General features: G+C 45.7%; 1 protein-coding gene across 6 annotated transcripts in view; it reads right to left on the bottom strand.

The window, feature by feature from the left end:
- LOC139573661 (regulating synaptic membrane exocytosis protein 2-like) overlaps window positions 1-18,249 on the bottom strand; it is a 213,728-nt gene extending 195,479 nt beyond the window's left edge. For 3 of the 6 annotated variants that reach the window (XM_071397367.1, XM_071397365.1, XM_071397364.1), the window contains exons 1-2: window positions 18,006-18,247; window positions 17,190-17,368 (exon numbers count right to left, since the gene is read on the bottom strand). In XM_071397367.1, the coding sequence (XP_071253468.1) occupies window positions 17,190-17,353 (164 nt within the window). In that variant the 5' untranslated portion in view covers window positions 17,354-17,368; window positions 18,006-18,247. Of the gene's footprint in view, window positions 1-17,189; window positions 17,369-18,005 lie in introns of all 6 variants that reach the window. The other 3 variants (XM_071397362.1, XM_071397363.1, XM_071397372.1) reach the window with 2 other exon arrangements.
- Between the last annotated feature and the right edge of the window lie 2,438 nt (window positions 18,250-20,687).

Consider the following 20,687-nt stretch of genomic DNA (forward strand, 5'->3'; position numbering starts at 1 on the left):
TCACAGTTCTATCACAGCTCTATCACAGCTCTATCACAGTTCTATCCCAGCTCTATCACAGTTCTATCACAGCTCTATCACAGTTCTATCACAGCTCTATCACAGCTCTATCACAGTTCTATCACAGTTATATCACAGCTCTATCACAGTTCTATCACAGTTATATCACAGTTATATCACAGTTCTATCACAGTTCTATCACAGTTCTATCACAGCTCTATCACAGTTCTATCACAGTTATATCACAGTTATATCACAGTTATATCACAGCTCTATCACAGTTATATCACAGCTCTATCACAGCTCTATCACAGCTCAATCACAGTTCTATCACAGTTCTATCATACACCTTTTACTCTCTTCAGTCTGGTCAAACCATTACAAATAGGTCCCATGGTGTCAGTCCCTTCCAGTTCCATTGTATTGACATGTGATATGAAGCGTGTTAAGCCTGAGGCCAGTGGAAAGGGCCATTTGTCAGTGTCATGTTAACATGGAGACCCTAGCCTGGCCTGATGGGTCATGTTAACATGGAGATCCTAGCCTGGCCTGATGGGTCATGTTAACATGGAGATCCTAGCCTGGCCTGATGGGTCATGTTATCATGGAGACCCTAGCCTGGCCTGATGGGCCATGTTAACATGGAGATCCTAGCCTGGCTTGATGGGCCATGTTAACATGGAGATCCTAGCCTGGCCTGGTGGGCCATGTTAACATGGAGAACCTAGCCTGGCCTGATGGGTCATGTTAACATGGAGACCCTGGCCTGGCCTGATGGGCCATGTTAACATGGAGACCCTAGCCTGGCCTGATGGGTCATGTTAACATGGAGACCCTAGCCTGGCCTGATGGGCCATGTTAACATGGAGATCCTAGCCTGGCCTGATGGGTCATGTTAACATGGAGATCCTAGCCTGACCTGATGTGCCGTGTTAACATGGAGATCCTAGCCTGGCCTGGTGGGCCATGTTAACATGGAGAACCTAGCCTGGCCTGGTGGGCCATGTTAACATGGAGATCCTAGCATAGCCGCGGGAAGTAGTTTGGGCGTGGGGGTATGCACTTTTTTGCTGGGGGGGTGCAGAAAAATACAATTGCCTACGCTGAAGACGTCTATATTGGTTTAAACTAAATATATTTGAGTGTTTACCAGCATTTGTAACTTGAGTCTGATAATTATCTGTACAGTTAATCTGATAATACTTATGGCATATAAAAATACTTGTTTGATATGTTTTCCAGTTTGTTGAAATACTTTGCAAATGCAACTTTCTATGTGGAAACAGAAACTGTCTATTCATTCCTTTTTCATAGCCATCTCTTATCCAGAGCAACTTACAGTAGTGAGTGCAAACATTCCCATACTGGTCCCCCGTGGGAATCAAACCCACAACCAAAGCATTGCAGCACCATGCTCTACCAACTGAGCCACGTCATCACATCACTACAAACCACTTGACGTCTCAATGTACTCATTTACTGTATTGGTCATTGTTTTCATTCATGGTGATGGAAAGTCTACAGGTACAAACTTAGGTGACCAGCAAACAGTGGGAAGGAAAAGTATGTGAACCCTTTAGAATTACCTGGATTTCAGTATAAATTGGTCATGAAATTTGATCTGATCTTCATCTAAGTCACAACAATGGACAAACACAGTCTGCTTAAACTAATAACACAAACAATTATAATTGTTCATGTCTTTATTGAACACACTGTGTAAACATTCACAGTGCAGGTTAGAAAAAGTATGTGAACCCTTGGATTTAATAACCGGTTGACCCTCCTTTGGCAGCAATAACCTCAACCAAACGTTTTCTGTAGTTGCGGATCAGACCTGCACAACGGTCAGGAGGAATTTTGGTCCATTCCTCTTTACTAAACTGTTTCAGTTCCACAATATTATTGGGATGTCTGGTGTGAACCACTCTCTTGAGATCATGCCACAGCGTCTCAATCGGGTTAAGGTCAGGACTGACTGGGCCACTCCAGAATACATATTTTCTTTTGTTCAAGCCATTCTGTTGTTGATTTACCTCTGTCTTTTGGGATGTTGTCCTGTTGCATCACCCAACTTCTGTTGAGCTTCAATTGGCAGATAGATAGCCTTACATTCTCCTGCAAAATGTCTTGATAAACTTGGGAATAGTTTACAGTTGGGATGAGGTTTTGATGTTGGTGTGCTGTGCCTTTTTTTCTCCAGTGTTGTGTTCCTTCAGAACAACTCAACTTTAGTTTAATCTGTCCACAGAATATTTTGCCAGTAGCGCAGTGGAACATCCAGGTGCTCTTTTGCGAACTTCTAACGTGCAGCAATGTTTTTTTGGGACAGCAGTGGCTTCTCCTGTGGTGTCCTCACATGAACACCATTTTTGTTTAGTGTTTTACGTACTGTAGACTCGTCAACAGAGATATTTGCATCTTCCAGAGTTTTCTGTAAGTCTTTAGCTGAGACTCAAGGATTCTTCTTAACCTCATTCAGCATTCTGAACTGTGCTCTTGCAGTGATCTTTGCAGGATGGCCACTCCTAGGGAGAGTAGCAACAGTGCTGAACTTTCTCCATTTATAGACATTTGTCTTACCGTGGACTTTCTTTTACAGATACTTTTGTAACCCTTTCCAGCTTTACGCAAGGCAACAATTCTTAATCGTAGGTCTTCTGAGATCTCTTTTGTTCGAGGCATGTTTCACAAACAGGCAATGCTTCTTGTGAAAAGCAAACTTCAAAAAATGTTGAATGTTTTTTATGGGGCAGGGCAGATCTAACCAAAATCTCCAATCTCGTCTCATTGATTCGACTCCAGGTTAGTTGACTACTGACTCCAATTATCTTTTGGAGAAGTTATTATCCTAACGGTTCACATACTTTTCCAAACCTACACTGTGAATGTTTAAATGAAGTATTCAATATAGACAAGAAAAATATAATAATTTGTGTGTTATTAGTTTAAGCACACTGAGTTTGTCTGTTGTCTATACTGAGTTCACATACTTTTTATTGCCACTGTATGTACAATACAGTAATGTACATTTAGATTAAGTGGTTTGTAAGGATGGTAAATTTATACTGCAAAAAATGTGGTTGTTTTCCATGTTATTTGATCAAGAAAAATATTTAATTTGATGTTGATGTTTTGTGTCTTTGCCCATAACTTTGCACCTTTTGATGTAAATGACTGTTGTCACGTTCGTCATATCGATCGAACCAAGGTGCAGCGTGGTATGCGTACATTCTTCTTTTATTAAAGAAAGAACACTGAACAAACTAACAAAACAAACAAAATGTGAAGCTATATGAATAGTGCAGACAGGCAACTAAACATAGAATAAGAACCCACAAACACCAAAGGGGAAATGGCTACCTAAATATGATCCCCAATCAGAGACAACGATAAACAGCTGCCTCTGATTGGGAACCATATCAGGCCACCATAAACATACAAATACCTAGACCTACAAAACCCTAGACATACAAAAACCCTAGACAATACAAAAACCCCTAGACAATACAAAAACTAGCGTAATCCACCCTAGTCACACCCTGACCTAACCAAAATATAAAGAAAACAGAGATATCTCAGGTCAGGGCGTGACACTGAGGAAAGGGTTTTGTTCTTTCTGGATTCCATTAGAATGACAATTGCGCATCCTGAGTGCCGCAGCAGTCTAAGGAACTGCATCGCAGTGCTTGAGGTGTCACGACAGACACGGGTTCGATCCCGGGCCGTGACCGGGAGACCCATGAGGCGGTGCACAATTGGCCCAGCGTCGTCCTGGTTTGGCCGGCCGGGATTTCCTTGTCCCATTGTGCTTTAGCAACTCATTGTGGTGGGCTGGGTGCTTGCAAGCTGACTACGGTCGCCAGCTGGACTGTGTTTCCTCCAACACATTGGTGTGGCTGGCTTCCGGGTTAATCAATCAGTGCGGCTAGGCAGGGTCGTGTTTCGGAGGACGCATGGCTCTCGAGCTTCGCCTCTCCCGAGTCCGTAGGTGAGTTGCAGCAATGGGACAAGACTGTAACTACCAATTGGCTATCATGAAAAAAGGGGTAAAAGTTTTTTTTTTTAAGAATGACAATCGCAGAGAAAGGGAAAGGGCAACAACTAATACAATTCCAAATATTGAATCCTGCAAGATACTGTTCTTATTTATACAACTACAAGAGATGTGGTAAGAAAAATGTTTTCCCGTGCTACAGACATCTATATTGGCCCGCTAATACTACAAAAGTAAAGGCCTAGTGCTTAAAAAATGTATATATACAGTACCAGTCAAAAGTTTGGACACACCTACTCGTTCAAGGGTTTTTCTTTATTTGTACTATTTTCTACATTGTAGAATAATAGTGAAGACATCAAAACTATGAAATAACACATATGGAATCATGTAGTAACCAAGAAAGTGTTAAACAAATATACAAATATTTTATATTTGAGATTCTTCAAAGTAGCCACCTTTTGCCTTGATGACAGCTTTTCACATTCTTGACATTCTCTCAACCAGCTTCATGAGGTAGTCAACTGGAATGCATTTTAATTAACAGGTGTGCCTTTTTAATTGAAAGTTAATTTGTGGAATTTCTTTCCTTCTTAATGCGTTTGAGCCAATCAGTTGTGTTGTGACAAGGTAGGGGTGGTATACAGAAGACAGCCCTAATTGGTAAAAGACCAAGTCGTTGCTGGTGCTTTGCTGGGGGTGTTTGATATATTTCGAATTCAAGGCACACTTAACCAGTATGGCTACCACACCATTCTGCAGCGATTCGCCATCCCATCTGGTTTGCGCCTAGTGGGACTATCATTTGTTTTTCAACAGGATAATGTCCCAAAACCCACCTCCAGGCTGTGTAAGGGCTATTTGACCAAGAAGTAGAGTGATGGAGAGCTGCATCAGATGACCTGGCCTCCACAAATCACCCGACCTCAACCCAATTGAGATGGTTTGGGATGAGTTGGACCGCAGAGTGAAGGAAAAGCAGCCAACAAGTGCTCAGCATATGTGGGAAGTCCTTCAAGACTGTTGGAAAAGCATTCTTCATGAAGCTGGTTGAGAGAATGCCAAGAATGTGTCCATACTTTTGACTGGTACTGTATATATTTTTTTCAAGTGGTGCAGCAGCAACCTCAGCACCCCTACTTTCCAGAGCTATGGACCCTAGCCTGGCCTGATGGGGACCATGACTCAAACAGCTGATTCACCCCAGCCCCCCCCCCCCCCCCCCTTTCTCTCTTAGCCCCCTCGCTCTCTGTTTTCCAACCACCTCCTACTGAGACTCCCCTAGTAGTGTCCTGGCATGGTCCTGTCTTCTATCTGTCTGACAGTCTATTTGCAGTCGCCAGAAACACCTTCCCCCGTCTGCTATAATATAGACATGTGTTTGTACAATTTGTCTGGGACAGTTTTTCTGCCTGCCTACCTGGCCTGCCACTGGAGAGATGTGAATCTGTCCCTTCTATAAATCGTCCTGCTAACAGCATGAAGGTCCTCACTCTCTCTTTTTGTGCCAACAGCTACATGAACTGTTGCCATGAACTGTTGCCACACACTCACGCATTTGCGCACACACACATATGTGCACGCACGCACACACACACCAACTCAAGGTGTTCTTGTTGTGCAGAACAGATGCCTTTTCCCTAACCTTTTGGAGTTCAGAAATCATAAAACGAGGCCTGAGGGAGTTTCACCACAGAGAAAAATGAAACAGGATTCTCTGACTCTGGATATCTACAATGACAGAACATTCTGGAATAATACAGGAGTATCCCCACCACCTTCACACTACCTTTAAAAACTATAGTTAGGAGGACCTTGGAACAGTTGATCAGAGTCGGGTGTACTGAGTAGAAGCTACAGTTCATGGCTGAAAAGCCTCAAGCTCATGCTGCAGAAAAAGAACCCCCAATAAAGAAATAATTGTTTGCAAGGAACTAGCGTCATCTATGACTGAAAACTACAAGCTACAGGCCCAGATTAATAGGCCCAGGTTTATATCCATGCTTGTAGATGCTATTCCATCAAGCATTAACTGTATTCTCTCCTCAGCTGCTTGGTTCCATTGGGTCAAAAAAGTGATGAACAGTACCTCCCTTTCTCTTTCACTCCCTCTTTCTTTCTCTTTCACTCTCTCCTTTTCTCTATTTTTCTCTGTCTTGTCTTTCTCTCTGTATCGCACCCTCCCCCTCTTTCTCTCTCCCTCTTCCGCAACCTTTCCATCTTTCTCGCCATCTCTCTCTCTTTCTCTCTGGTCTCTCTCTCTGAACTCTCTCTCCCTCTGTCTGTCTCCCTCTCTGTCTCCCTCTATGAACTCTCTCTCTGTCTGTCTCCCTCTCTGTCTCCCTCTCTCTGGTCTCCCGCCTCTCTCTCTCTGGTTTCCCCAGACCCTCCTCAGTAGTGCTGACAGCCTGCTTTCCGGCAGCCCAGGCTGCCTTTTCCCAGCATGCTCTCTGTCAGAGGCTTATGTAACAGTGTTACGCCAGGAGCTGTGTGCTCTGCCTGGGCAGCACACTACATCCCTACACTACAATACTTTATACTCTACTACTGTCCCTACTAGAAATACTCTATGTTACTGTACACTGTAAACCCTGTGCTCTACCTGGGCAGCACACTACATCCCTACACTACAATACTTTATACTCTACTACTGTCCCTACTAGAAATACTCTATGTTACTGTACACTGTAAACCCTGTGCTCTACCTGGGCAGCACACTACATCCCTACACTACAATACTTTATACTCTACTACTGTCCCTACTAGGAATACTCTCTGTTACTGTACACTGTAAACACTGTGCTCTGCCTGGGCAGCACACTACATCCTTACACTACAATACTTTATACTCTACTACTGTCCCTACTAGGAATACTCTCTGTTACTGTATACTGTAAACACTGTGCTCTGCCTGGGCAGCACACTACATCCCTACACTACAATACTTTATACTGCTACTACTGTCCCTACTAGAAATACTCTCTGTTACTGTACACTGTAAACACTGTGCTCTGCCTGGGCAGCACACTACATCCCTACACTACAATACTTTATACTGCTACTACTGTCCCTACTAGGAATACTCTATGTTACTGTACACTGTAAACACTGTGCTCTGCCTGGGCAGCACACTACATCCCTACACTACAATACTTTATACTCTACTACTGTCCCTACTAGGAATACTCTCTGTTACTGTACACTGTAAACCCTGTGCTCTACCTGGGCAGCACACTACATCCCTACACTACAATACTTTATACTGCTACTACTGTCCCTACTAGAAATACTCTCTGTTACTGTACACTGTAAACACTGTGCTCTGCCTGGGCAGCACACTACATCCCTACACTACAATACTTTATACTCTACTACTGTCCCTACTGTACCTGCTGTACACTACCTTCTCTACTCGTCCCTACTAGTACTGTACTGTACTTAACACTGTGCTCTGCCTGGGCAGCACACTACATCCCTACACTACAATACTTTATACTCTACTACTGTCCCTACTAGGAATACTCTATGTTACTGTACACTGTAAACACTGTGCTCTGCCTGGGCAGCACACTACATCCCTACACTACAATACTTTATACTCTACTACTGTCCCTACTAGAAATACTCTCTGTTACTGTACACTGTAAACACTGTGCTCTGCCTGGGCAGCACACTACATCCCTACACTACAATACTTTATACTCTACTACTGTCCCTACTAGGAATACTCTCTGTTACTGTACACTGTAAACACTGTGCTCTACCTGGGCAGCACACTACATCCCTACACTACAATACTTTATACTCTACTACTGTCCCTACTAGGAATACTCTCCGTTACTGTACACTGTAAACACTGTGCTCTGCCTGGGCAGCACACTACATCCCTACACTACAATACTTTATACTCTACTACTGTCCCTACTAGGAATACTCTCCGTTACTGTACACTGTAAACCCTGTGCTCTGCTTGGGCAGCACACTACATCCCTACACTACAATACTTTATACTCTACTACTGTCCCTACTAGGAATACTCTCTGTTACTGTACACTGTAAACACTGTGCTCTGCAAATGTGCTTAAAGCGTCTCGGTGAGAAACGTACATTTCCATCACATGTTTTCATACTTAATCAACAAGGGCAACTCAACTGACAATCCGAAGAGAGGGGAGAATAAGTAGAAACTTCATGGGATAGAATGGAACGGAAGTGAATATGTGCATATGGGCACCGGTGACTAACGCAGATCTATGTGTTTAATAAAGAACAAAGCTTTGGGAGACAATGGGCTCCTCCTGTCCCAGAGATGACGAGAGTGGTTTCTCTGTGAATGGGTCTGACGTCCTGTTCCTGTCATATCAGCAGCAGAACAGGCACCAGATACCCTCTCATACATCAGTACAGAGCTGCTCTCTCTCTCCCTCAGCCAGTTACTGACATTCAGCCAGCTAGCTCACAGAACGCAGGCCGTTTCACCTCTCATACAACAGAAACCACTACCCAACCACAACACAACCATAGGTCTCTACTGTACACAACCACTACATAACCAATACACACCCACTATTCAACCAATGGTTTCAGCTGTTACCATCTCCCACGTCAATGCTTCACTCCCCCTGCTACTGACACTAAGTAAGCTAGCAGGTAGCCTAATGGTTAAGAGTGTTGGGCCGGTAACTGAAAGGTTGCTGGTTTGAATCCCCGGGATGACTAGGTGACAAATCTTTAGATGTGCTCTTGAACAAGGCACTTAACCCTAATTGCTCTTGTAAATTGCTCTGGATTAGAGCATCTGTTAAATGACTACAATGTAGCTAGTTCACAGAACAACACAGACTATAACACTTCTCAGTACACCTTATATGTGTGACCTATAACTGAACTGCATTATCCCAATAAGGGCTGTATCAGATCTAAAGAGACATGTACCGTGAATGTAACTTCAAAGTTTCCTTTCAGTGTGTTAGGAAAGGTTTCAAATTCAACAGATACTCTGAAGCAAAGTGGCAGTAAAGGGATGGAGAGAGACAGTGAGTGCCAAAGAGAATGGCAGTTCAGACTGAGACAGAATAAAATGTAGTGGGAGAGATAAGTGGAAATATTAACTGGTTATGACAAACCACATTGCCATGTTCGGTCTAACTCTAACCAGACTCCAGCCTATCACAATCCTAGCCTCACAAAAACACATTGTTCCTTTAATTAACATTCTGTATTCATTTGGCGTGCATTCTGCTTTACAGAGTCAAGCACCCCCCCAAACTCCCCTCTCCGCTCTCTCTCTCTATCTATCCCCCCTCTCTCTATTTCAACCCCCTCTTTCTCTCTCTCTCTATTTCCACACCCCCTTTCTCTTTCTCTCCCTCCCCTGGGGGTGTGGTGGGGGATGTGAGACTGTGCTGATGGGAGACTGCTCTTCGCATGGTAAAGAGAGAGAGAGAGCGTGTCTACATCGTCCAGTGGGATGCTTTGGAGCAACACAACCATATAGGTCTCTGCTGTACACAACCACTACACAACCACAACACAACCATATAGGTCTCTGCTGTACACAACCACTACACAACCATATAGGTCTCTGCTGTACACAACCACTACACAACCATATAGGTCTCTGCTGTACACAACCACTACACAACCACAACACAACCATACAGGTCTCTGCTGTACACAACCACTACACAACCATATAGGTCTCTGCTGTACACAACCACTACACAACCATATAGGTCTCTGCTGTACACAACCACTACACAACCATATAGGTCTCTGCTGTACACAACCACTACACAACCATATAGGTCTCTGCTGTACTCAACCACTACACAACCACAACACAACCATACAGGTCTCTGCTGTACACAACCATATAGGTCTCTGCTGTACACAACCACTACACAACCATATAGGTCTCTGCTGTACACAACCACTACACAACCACTACACAACCATATAGGTCTCTGCTGTACACAACCACTACACAACCACTACACAACCATATAGGTCTCTGCTGTACACAACCACTACACAACCACAACACAACCATATAGGTCTCTGCTGTACACAACCACTACACAACCATATATGTCTCTGCTGTACACAACCACTACACAACCATATAGGTCTCTGCTGTACACAACCACAACACAACCTTATAGGTCTCTGCTGTAAAAGAACACAACCACTACACAACCATATAGGTCTCTGCTGTACACAACCACTACACAACCACAACACAACCATACAGGTCTCTGCTGTACACAACCACTACACAACCATATAGGTCTCTGCTGTACACAACCACTACACAACCATATAGGTCTCTGCTGTACACAACCACTACACAACCACAACACAACCATATAGGTCTCTGCTGTACACAACCACTACACAACCATATAGGTCTCTGCTGTACACAACCACTACACAACCATATAGGTCTCTGCTGTACACAACCACTACACAACCATATAGGTCTCTGCTGTACACAACCACTACACAACCACAACACAACCATACAGGTCTCTGCTGTACACAACCACTACACAACCATATAGGTCTCTGCTGTACACAACCACTACACAACCACAACACAACCATATAGGTCTCTGCTGTACACAACCACTACACAACCACAACACAACCATATAGGTCTCTGCTGTACACAACCACTACACAACACAACCATATAGGCCTCTGCTGTACACAACCACTACACAACCACTACACAACCATACAGGTCTCTGCTGTACACAACCACAACACAACCATATAGGTCTCTGCTGTACACAACCACTACACAACCACAATACAACCATATAGGTCTCTGCTGTACACAACCACTACACAACCATATAGGTCTCTGCTGTACACAACCACTACACAACCACTACACAACCATATAGGTCTCTGCTGTACACAACCACTACACAACCACAACACAACCATATAGGTCTCTGCTGTACACAACCACAACACAACCATATAGATCTCTGCTGTACACAACCACTACACAACCACAACACAACCATATAGGCCTTTGCTGTACACAACCACTACACAACCATACAGGTCTCTGCTGTACACAACCACTACACAACCATACAGGTCTCTGCTGTACACAACCACAACACAACCATATAGGTCTCTGCTGTACACAACCACTACACAACCACAATACAACCATATAGGTCTCTGCTGTACACAACCACTACACAACCACTACACAACCACATAGGTCTCTGCTGTACACAACCACTACACAATCACAACACAACCATATAGGTCTCTGCTGTACACAACCACTACACAACCACAACACAACCATATAGGTCTCTGCTGTACACAACCACTACACAATCACAACACAACCATATAGGTCTCTGCTGTACACAACCACTACACAATCACAACACAACCATATAGGTCTCTGCTGTACACAACCACTACACAACCATATAGGTCTCTGCTGTACACAACCACTACACAACCACAGCATAATCACTACACAATCACTACACAACCATATAGGTATCTGCTGTACACAACCACTACACAACCACAGCATAATCACTACACAATCACTACACAACCAAATAGGTCTCTGCTGTACACAACCACTACACAACCACAGCATAATCACTACACAATCACTACACAACCATATAGGTATCTGCTGTACACAACCATAGGTTGCTGCTGTCCTAAATTACTATACAACCACTACATAACAATTACATAACTACTACACAACCACTACAACCACAGGTTTCTGCTGTACAGCAAGGGGAGGAGCCTCCTCTGGTTCCTGGAGCTGTGAGCTCATGCCCTCTGGGGACTCCATTGCCCACAATGCTGCTCTCTGCCTCTATGAGATGAATGGACTGGGCTGGGGAAATCAATGACATTGCTATGCTAAAATTGTGAGTGAAAAGAAAGACAATTATTTAAAAAAAATTATAATGTATCCCCAATTTCGTGGTATCCAATTAGTAGTTACAGTCTTGTCTCATCGCTGCAACTCCCGTACGGACTCAGGAGAGGCGAAGGTTGAGAGCCATGCGTTCTCCGAAACACAACCCAACCAAGCCACACTGCTTCTTGACACAATGCCCATCCAACCCGGAAGCCAGCCGCACCAATGTGTCGGAGGAAACACTGTAGACCTGGTAACCGTGTCAGCGTGCACTGCGCCCGGCCCGCCACAGGAGACTCTTGTGTGCGATGGGACAAGAACATCCCTGCCGGCCAAACCCTCCCCTAACCCGGACGACGCTGGGCCAAACCCTCCCCTAACCCGGACGACGCTGGGCCAAACCCTCCCCTAACCCGGACGACGCTGGGCCAAACCCTCCCCTAACCCGGACGACGCTGGGCCAAACCCTCCCCTAACCCGGACGACGCTGGGCCAAACCCTCCCCTAACCCGGACGACGCTGGGCCAAACCCTCCCCTAACCCGGACGACGCTGGGCCAATTGTGCGTCGCCCCATGGGTCTTCCAGTCGCGCCCGGCTGAGACAGAGCCTGGACTCAAACCAGGATCTCTAGTGGCACAGCTAGCACTGCCTTAGACCACTGCTCCACTCGGGACACCCCAAGAAAGCCAATTCTTAGTCAAACCTCTTCCTAAGCCCTCCACCTCCACCCTCACCCCCTTTACCTACCACACACACACACACGTACACACACACACAAACAATTTGTAAGGAAGTACAGGGTTTAGCCAGCATTCTTTTTCCTCACATCGAGTTGTAACTTTACTGACCCATAGAATTCTCAGGTCCTGTGTGTTGATGGGAAATCTTCCTAGTAACATGAGGAGTATGTAGAGAAGCAGGAGCAAGAGAGGTAAAAGGTTGAGTCATGCAGGATGTCTAGGCTAGTCTTAGAAGACTATCATTATGGTCAACATACTGGCATTCATTAATCATTAACAACTCTGGACAGACAGGGTACATGTCCCTCTGGAGTAAAGTCCCTCTGGAGTAAAATACAGTACATACAGAGGGGGTGGGGACCGGGGCATCCTCTATTGCCCTGCTCTTTAGACAAGATGGAGCAGGGGGTGTAGGACCCGGACAGGGCCACGGTGGCAGACGTCTTAGACCCAGAATAGCACTATCTCGGTGGGAGTCTCTCACACGAGGCAGCTGCTGTAATTAGGGCTGTCAGTGGAGGCCCCTGGTGAGCACTGGGACACGGATAATGAGTCAGCCTACAAGACAAGGACTGCAGGAGGGGGGAGTGGCTGCAGAGACAGGGTCTCCTCCGCCGTGGGGCACCATGGGGCACCAGGTCACTCTCTGGAAGAAGTGGACCCCCAGGTCTCCTCTGGGCCTTCTGGGGTTACCCCAACCAGGGCCGCTCATCCTGGGCTGCGGATCTGTGGATCCTCCCTGTGGCCCTGGGCCTCTGCATCCCAGGGTGTTTGGGTGAGGAGGGGTCCCGGATCTGTCATTACTGTAACAGTCAGAGGTTCAGTGAAGCATGGGGAGCTGACCGGCTGCTGCAGCAGACATACAGCTAGCTGGCTACAGTCTGTTTGAAGTGCCAGTGGACCTGGAGTGATGGATGCTTGGTTAATTGGAATAGTGTGCACTGCCTTTAATCCTTCCATATTGCATCACATCACCTAGTATTGGTGCTGTTCTTTAACTAAACTCACAGTACATGTATGGATGTTTCTCTGAACAAATCAGAGCTCTAGAACACATTATGGCTGCTATAGAGACTACATCTGATTGGAAACAAAAAGTGGAATAAGTTGAGCTACTGTATATTGTAAGGATAGGAGGCTAGTATGGGGAATCAACCAATCGATATCAGAGGGGCATAAAATTGACCAAGCACTAGAACCCTCAAACTCAAATTGAAGCCAGTTCCACTCCTTTTTTTAATTGTTCCCCTCTAATATGATTTAGACCTGGGACAACAGGTGGGTGCAATTAATGATCAGGACAGAACAGAAAACCAGCAGGCTCTGGACCTCGTGGGGTCAGAGGTGAATACCCCTGCACCACAACTTGAACATTTGATTGGCTATTTAGTGTAACTGGTACATTATCTAATAATATCAAGATTATGTACGTGGCTGTTTCTCTAAATACCACATCTCACTCACCCTTCAAACAATAACAAACAATATTGTGTTAATTGTTATGGAGGAAAAATGACAGAGGGTTCAGACACATGGGCTCTGGGAAGTCAATGGGTTCTCCTCCATTCATGTCACTATGTATTGACATGTAATGTCTTTGAAACCTTGAATAAGGGTTTCAAATTTGGGGAAATGACACTCTCTAATTGTTTTATATTTTTGACATCTCAGGTTCTGCTGTTGTGCAGTGGTCTCTCTCTCTGTCTCGCCCTGTCTCTCACTCTGTCTCTCCCTGTCTCTCTCCCTGTCTCTCCCTGTCTCTCTCTCTCTGTCTCTCCCTGTCTCTCTATGTCTCTCCCTGTCTCTCTCTCACTCTGTCTCTCTCCCTGTCTCTCTCCCTGTCTCTCCTTGTTTCTCTCCCTGTCTCTCTCTCTGTCTCTCTCACTGTCTCTCTCACTGTATCTCCCTGTCTCTCCCTGTATCTCTCTCTCTTTCTGTCTCTCATTCTACCTCTCTCTCCCTGTCTCTCCCTCTGTCTCTCTCTGTCTCTCTCGGTCTCTCCCTGCCTCTCCCTGCCGCTCTCTGTCTCTCCCTGTCTCACCCTGTCTCTCCCTCTGTCTCCCTCTGTCTGTTCCTGTCTCTCTTTCTGTCTCTCTCTCTCTCTCTCTCCCTGTCTCTCCCTGTCTCTCACTGTCTCTCCCTGTCTCTCGCTGTCTCTCTCTGTCTCTCCCTGTCTCTCTCTCTCTGTCTCTCCCTGTCTTTCTCTCTCTCTCTGTCTCCCTGCCTCTCTCTGTCTCTCCCTGTCTCTCCATGTCTCTCTCTGTCTCCCCATGTCTCTCTCTGTCTCTCCCTGCCTCTCTCTGTCTCTCCCTGTCTCCCTCTGTCTCCCTCTGTCTCTCTCCCTGTCTCTCTTTCTGTCTCTCTCTCTCCCTATCTCTCCCTGTATCTCTCTGTATCTCTCTCTCTCTCCCTGTCTCTCCCTGTATCTCCCTGTCTCTCGCTGTCTCTCTCTGTCTCTCCCTGTCTCTCTCTCTCTGTCTCTCCCTGTCTTTCTCTCTCTCTCTGTCTCCCTGCCTCTCTCTGTCTCTCCCTGTCTCTCCATGTCTCTCTCTGTCTCCCCATGTCTCTCTCTGTCTCTCCCTGTCTCCCTCTGTCTCTCTCCCTGTCTCTCTTTCTGTCTCTCTCTCTCCCTGTCTCTCCCTGTATCTCTCTGTATCTCCCTGTCTCTCACTGTCTCTCCCTGTCTCTCTCTGTCTCTCCCTGTCTCTCTCTGTCTCTCTCTGTCTCTCTCTCTGTCTCTCCCTGTCTCTCCCTGTATCTTTGTCTCTCCCTGTCTCTCCCTGGCTCTCTCTCTCTCTGAGAGAGACAGACAGAGAGACACACAGAGAGACACAGAGAGAGAGAGAGAGAGAGAGAGAGAGAGAGAGAGAGAGAGAGAGAGAGAGAGAGAGAGAGAGAGAGAGAGAGAGAGAGAGAGAGAGAGAGAGAGAAATACAAAAAGCACTCAGCGATGGGGAAAAACAGCCAGGGATGATTCACACGCAGGCAGCAGCACAAACTGAGGTGGCCTGCCTGCTGTTATCTTGGAGTCTGTGAGTCATATTTACCACAGTATTGCTCCACTAGGCGACTTCCTCCCCAGTCCCCATCAGAACAAACCCAACTGTTAATATTTACCCGATGACGGAAATCATCAGCTTTGAATGCCCCTGAAAAGCCTGACACATGACGTCACAGTCTCTGAAGGTACTTCAGACAAGGTGTGCATCCCAAATAGTACTCTATTCCCTATAGAGTGCACTACTTTTGAGCAGGGCCCATAGGGTACAGTAATGCATTATAAAGGAAACAGTGTGCCATTTGGGACTAAGAAAAGGCCTGACATCTGGAATCCAAAATGCTCTTTGGAAAAACCTGCATGTTGACCCTTGAACCACTGTGCAGATTCACAAGTCCTCAGAACCAACCTGTGATACAATATCTCCTCATATCTATTCAAATTCCATAGACTTAAGGAGAGGAAAGTAGATGAAAAGAAATCAGTAGTCTTATTATAATCCCAAAACCACAGTAAAATAGAGGACCGTTTGAGACTTTTCCACAAACAATGAAGAAAGTTACAGTCTATGTAAACAGAAACGGTTAAAGTTTCATAAGGATAATGCAGTATCTGCAGGAAGGGACAACATAGAGATAACTGTGTTCAATATTTAGTATTACACTAAAAGCTTTGTCAAAAGCATGCCAATAATTTGGCACACAAAGCTTAGCCTATGAATATCATTGAATGGTCTATCTACACGCGTGAGCGTCAGCGGCATCGAACTGTGCTGCTGCTCTATGCCGAGAACTGGACAGCGCCGTGGTGCTGAAATGCTCAGCGAGATCTGATTCTGCATACACAGGAGAGGGAATGTTTCCGTTTCCATAGCACTGATGCAGTATAGTCTGACAGATAGGCTAACGTTGAAAATCATTATACAGGATATATCTCATTATTTCTTCAAACGCCATTGTTTAATCGTTGTTGTGTAATATGTACGTGATTGAAAAGGAAGTAGTATGATTTGACGCGAAGATGGCGCCCGTTGCTAACCCAACCCAAAGCCAACAGAGTGAGAAGGCCGCTTAATAGCCTAGGATTGAAATGTATTGCTAACTGTTGAAAGACATAGGCTACTGAAGCATATTCAGTCGACTCAAAGATCCTTCTCCCTGCTCATATTATCCGAACATCTATTGGAGAACACACTAAATGCATAGCCAATATGCTGCTTTATTGTAAACGCTATTTCTAGAGGCAATGATGTTAATAAATATCATATATTCTCTCCACTCAGAACGATTAGCCCATTAGAACAGGCAATATGTGCAGGACGTAGGCTACGTAACCTTGCAATGTGATCAGCTCCAGCTCGCGACAACCAGTTACAACAGGGTTACCCCAACCCAGCACCCACTGCACGAGCAGAGCTGACGTGACAGTTAGCGCGCGATGTCCCCACAATGACTCTCTCTCTCTCTCTTTCTTCACTCTCTCTCTCTCTCTCTCTCGCACGTTTGAATGATAGTGAATCATAATGGCTTACTTTAGCATTGACTGTTCCTTCTCATCTTCCTTTTTCTGTCGGTCCATGACGCCCAGGATGATCTTCCTCTCATCCTCCGTGAGGTGGCTGAGGTCCGGCAGGTCGGGCAGGGCTCCAGTCGGCGGGGAAGCGCACGGGCCCCGGGGCCCGAGTGGAGCTGACATCGCTACACACAATTGCTAAAAAGTAATAATAACATATATATTTTTTAAATATACCAACATTGAGTGATAGAATGGATAGACTTAATTGTAATAGAACATTTCCAAATTGCAAAATCAGATTGCTACTCTAATATTAGGCTGCAATATTCCACCTATGTGGTTCTTGTATTCATAATCATAACCATTAGCATAGGCTACCCTAATGCAAGACATATCGGTTGGATTGTTCACACATATTCTGACGCATTCCATTATATTTGGGCTTTAAGAATAAGACACAATGTGTCAAAATGCTACTTTTTACAAGGGATGCAGACATGAATTCTATATAGCCTCAATTTCCACCCAATACATGAACGTTATCTGATTGGGATTCAGCGGTTCTGGTATAGCAGGCTGCTACAGCTCATAATAAATACAGAGAAAGTAATAGGTGAGGATCACAATACACATATCCAACAGAATCATCGCCTAATTCTCACACAAACTCCCCAAGTCCAGTAACCTATGAGATAGACACTGGAGATGCTGGACAGAGGCCATTTGGTTTTATAACCAACATATACGGTCTTCTGGAAACAAGCATTCCAAACACATTTATCCTTCTCCATTCACGGATGGATTGTAGAGAAATATAGAATAGAGCTCTTGCCTTTTATTTTGCAATCATGTTAAATCCTGTCTAACCCATCGCGGTCATCCTTTAGAATAGGTTTGCTCGCATGTTGAAATAAAGACTTCGCCTCTTCCCTTGTTTGTTTGTTTTTCTTTCGAGTCCTAGCCCCACACTCTCTCTTTCTCGCTTTCCTCCAGGTTTATAATTCTTGGAGATTTCTTAAATGCACAAAAATGGATGCAATGAAAAAATCCCGATTGGAAGAGTAGGCGGAGCCATGGAGACTCGTAGAACAAAGCTGAGCGCGAGTGGCTTCATGAAAAAGGAAGGGGAGAGGGGCGCTTGTCGACGTATTTTCATTGACATCAGGCATTTGCAAAACACGGACTGTAAATCCTTTACAGCTGGACCAGATTATACAAAACATTTGCCTCTTAAAGAGCATTTTCTGAAGAAAAATTATGTTAAATGTATAGCGAAAGTTAAAAGCTTCATCAGCACACGATAAAACTGGCACACTAGAAATGTGCATTTCAACACCATGTCGCTGTCCAGTTTGTTATGTGGTGCAGTAGCATATTGTGGAACTTATTTTCCGATAGGATTGCCTCTCCAACTGGAGGTATGAATAAAATTGTGTTATACAGCATTCTTATTCCTGATTTGGTAACACTTTAGACTACTTTTAACCATCCAGGTATAATAATAAAAAATAAAAAAACATTTGTCCTAGAAAAAAGCTAGCACCAACACAATCCATGTCTATCATTGATTTATCAGCTGCTTCTTGTGACACTGCTTCTTAACTTTTTAGTCCCATCATGTAAAACACCCCTCTTATCCCCTCTCACCCCAACTCAAGGCCCAACCCCCTCATCCCAATGTCCAGACCGTGACCCCTCATCCGAAGGCCCAGTTCTAACCACTAATTTCAAGGCCTAGCCCTAACCCCCCAAGGCCCAGCTCTAACCCCTCATCCCAAGGCCCAGCCATAACCCCTCATCCCAAGGCCCAGCCATAACCCCTCATACCAAGGCCCAGCCATAATCCCTCATCCCAAGGCCCAACCCTAACCCCTCATCCCAAGGCCCAGCCCTAACCCCTCATACCAAGGCCTAGCCCTAACCCCTCATACCAAGGCCCAGCATTAACCCCTCATCAGAAGGCCCAGCCGTAACCCTTCATCCCAAGGCCCAGCCATAACCCCTCATCAGAAGGCCAAGCCCTAACCCCTCATCCCAAGGCCCAGCAATAACCCCTCATCCCAAGGCCCAGCCATAACCCCTCATCCCAAGGCCCAGCAATAACCCCTCATCCCAAGGCCCAGCCCTAACCCCTCATACCAAGGCCCAGCCATAATCCCTCATCCCAAGGCCCAACCCTAACCCCTCATCCCAAGGCCCAGCCCTAACCCCTCATACCAAGGCCTAGCCCTAACCCCTCATACCAAGGCCCAGCATTAACCCCTCATCAGAAGGCCCAGCCGTAACCCTTCATCCCAAGGCCCAGCCATAACCCCTCATCAGAAGGCCAAGCCCTAACCCCTCATCCCAAGGCCCAGCAATAACCCCTCATCCCAAGGCCCAGCCATAACCCCTCATCCCAAGGCCCAGCAATAACCCCTCATCCCAAGGCCCAGCCCTAACCCCTCATCCCAAGGCCCAGCCATAACCCCTCATCAGAAGACCCAGCCCTAACCCCTCATCCCAAGGCCCAGCCCTAACCCCTCATTCCAAAACCCAGCCATAACCCCTCATTCCAAGGCCCAGCCATAACCCCTCATCAGAAGACCCAGCCCTAAACCCTCATCAGAAGACCCAGCCCTAACCCCTCATCCCAAGGCCCAGCACTAACCCCTCATACCAAGGCCCAGCCATAACCCCTCATCAGAAGACCCAGCCCTAACCCCTTATCCCAAGGCCCAGCCCTAAACCCTCATTCCAAGGCCCAGCCATAACCCCTCATCAGAAGACCCAGCCCTAACCCCTTATCCCAAGGCCCAGCCCTAAACCCTCATTCCAAGGCCCAGCCCTAACCCCTCATCCCAAGGCCCAGCCCTAATATCCCCCCTTCCCAAACCGTGCTCATGATCCAGGTTTGATATGATGCTCATGACTTATTTCATAATCCTATCTAAATCCTGCAGTGATAAAGTGGATTGAACACTACACCTCATTAAGACTAAGTCCATTAGCATCAATACACTGAGCCCAACACAAGCTCATCCACTTTGAGTCAGAATGCCGAGAAATCATTAAACACCAAAACACTGATAAAAGTGTGTTGAACTTGTAGCTACTGCTTTACTTAATCCTCTTTGTATCTCGGGTGGTACATAAGGCTGCAACAATCTTCTGCCATCAGTCTCCATCTTCGGCCACAGCTTGTGCTATCCCATGAGACCCATCAGTTCTAGCTCAGCCACTACTATCCGCCGCTAGGTAGTTTTTGGCCTGCCTCGCTTGCTCTTTTCCAGTTGGTGTCCACATGAAGGCAACTTTGTGGATCCTTTCTGGTGGCATACTTAGCACGCGTCACAGCCAACGAAACCTGCATCTATAGTAACCCCTATACAAGATCATCCACCTTGAGTCACAATGTTAAGAAATCACTGGTACAAAACGAATCCAAAAACATTGGTAAGTCAGTCTAATTGTGTCTTTGTCGGCCCTGCAACATGGGTATATCAATTACAACACATACCTCCTTGGTTACTAG

Source organism: Salvelinus alpinus, chromosome 4 (genome assembly GCF_045679555.1).
Source record: "Salvelinus alpinus chromosome 4, SLU_Salpinus.1, whole genome shotgun sequence".
NCBI classification, from domain to species: domain Eukaryota; kingdom Metazoa; phylum Chordata; class Actinopteri; order Salmoniformes; family Salmonidae; genus Salvelinus; species Salvelinus alpinus.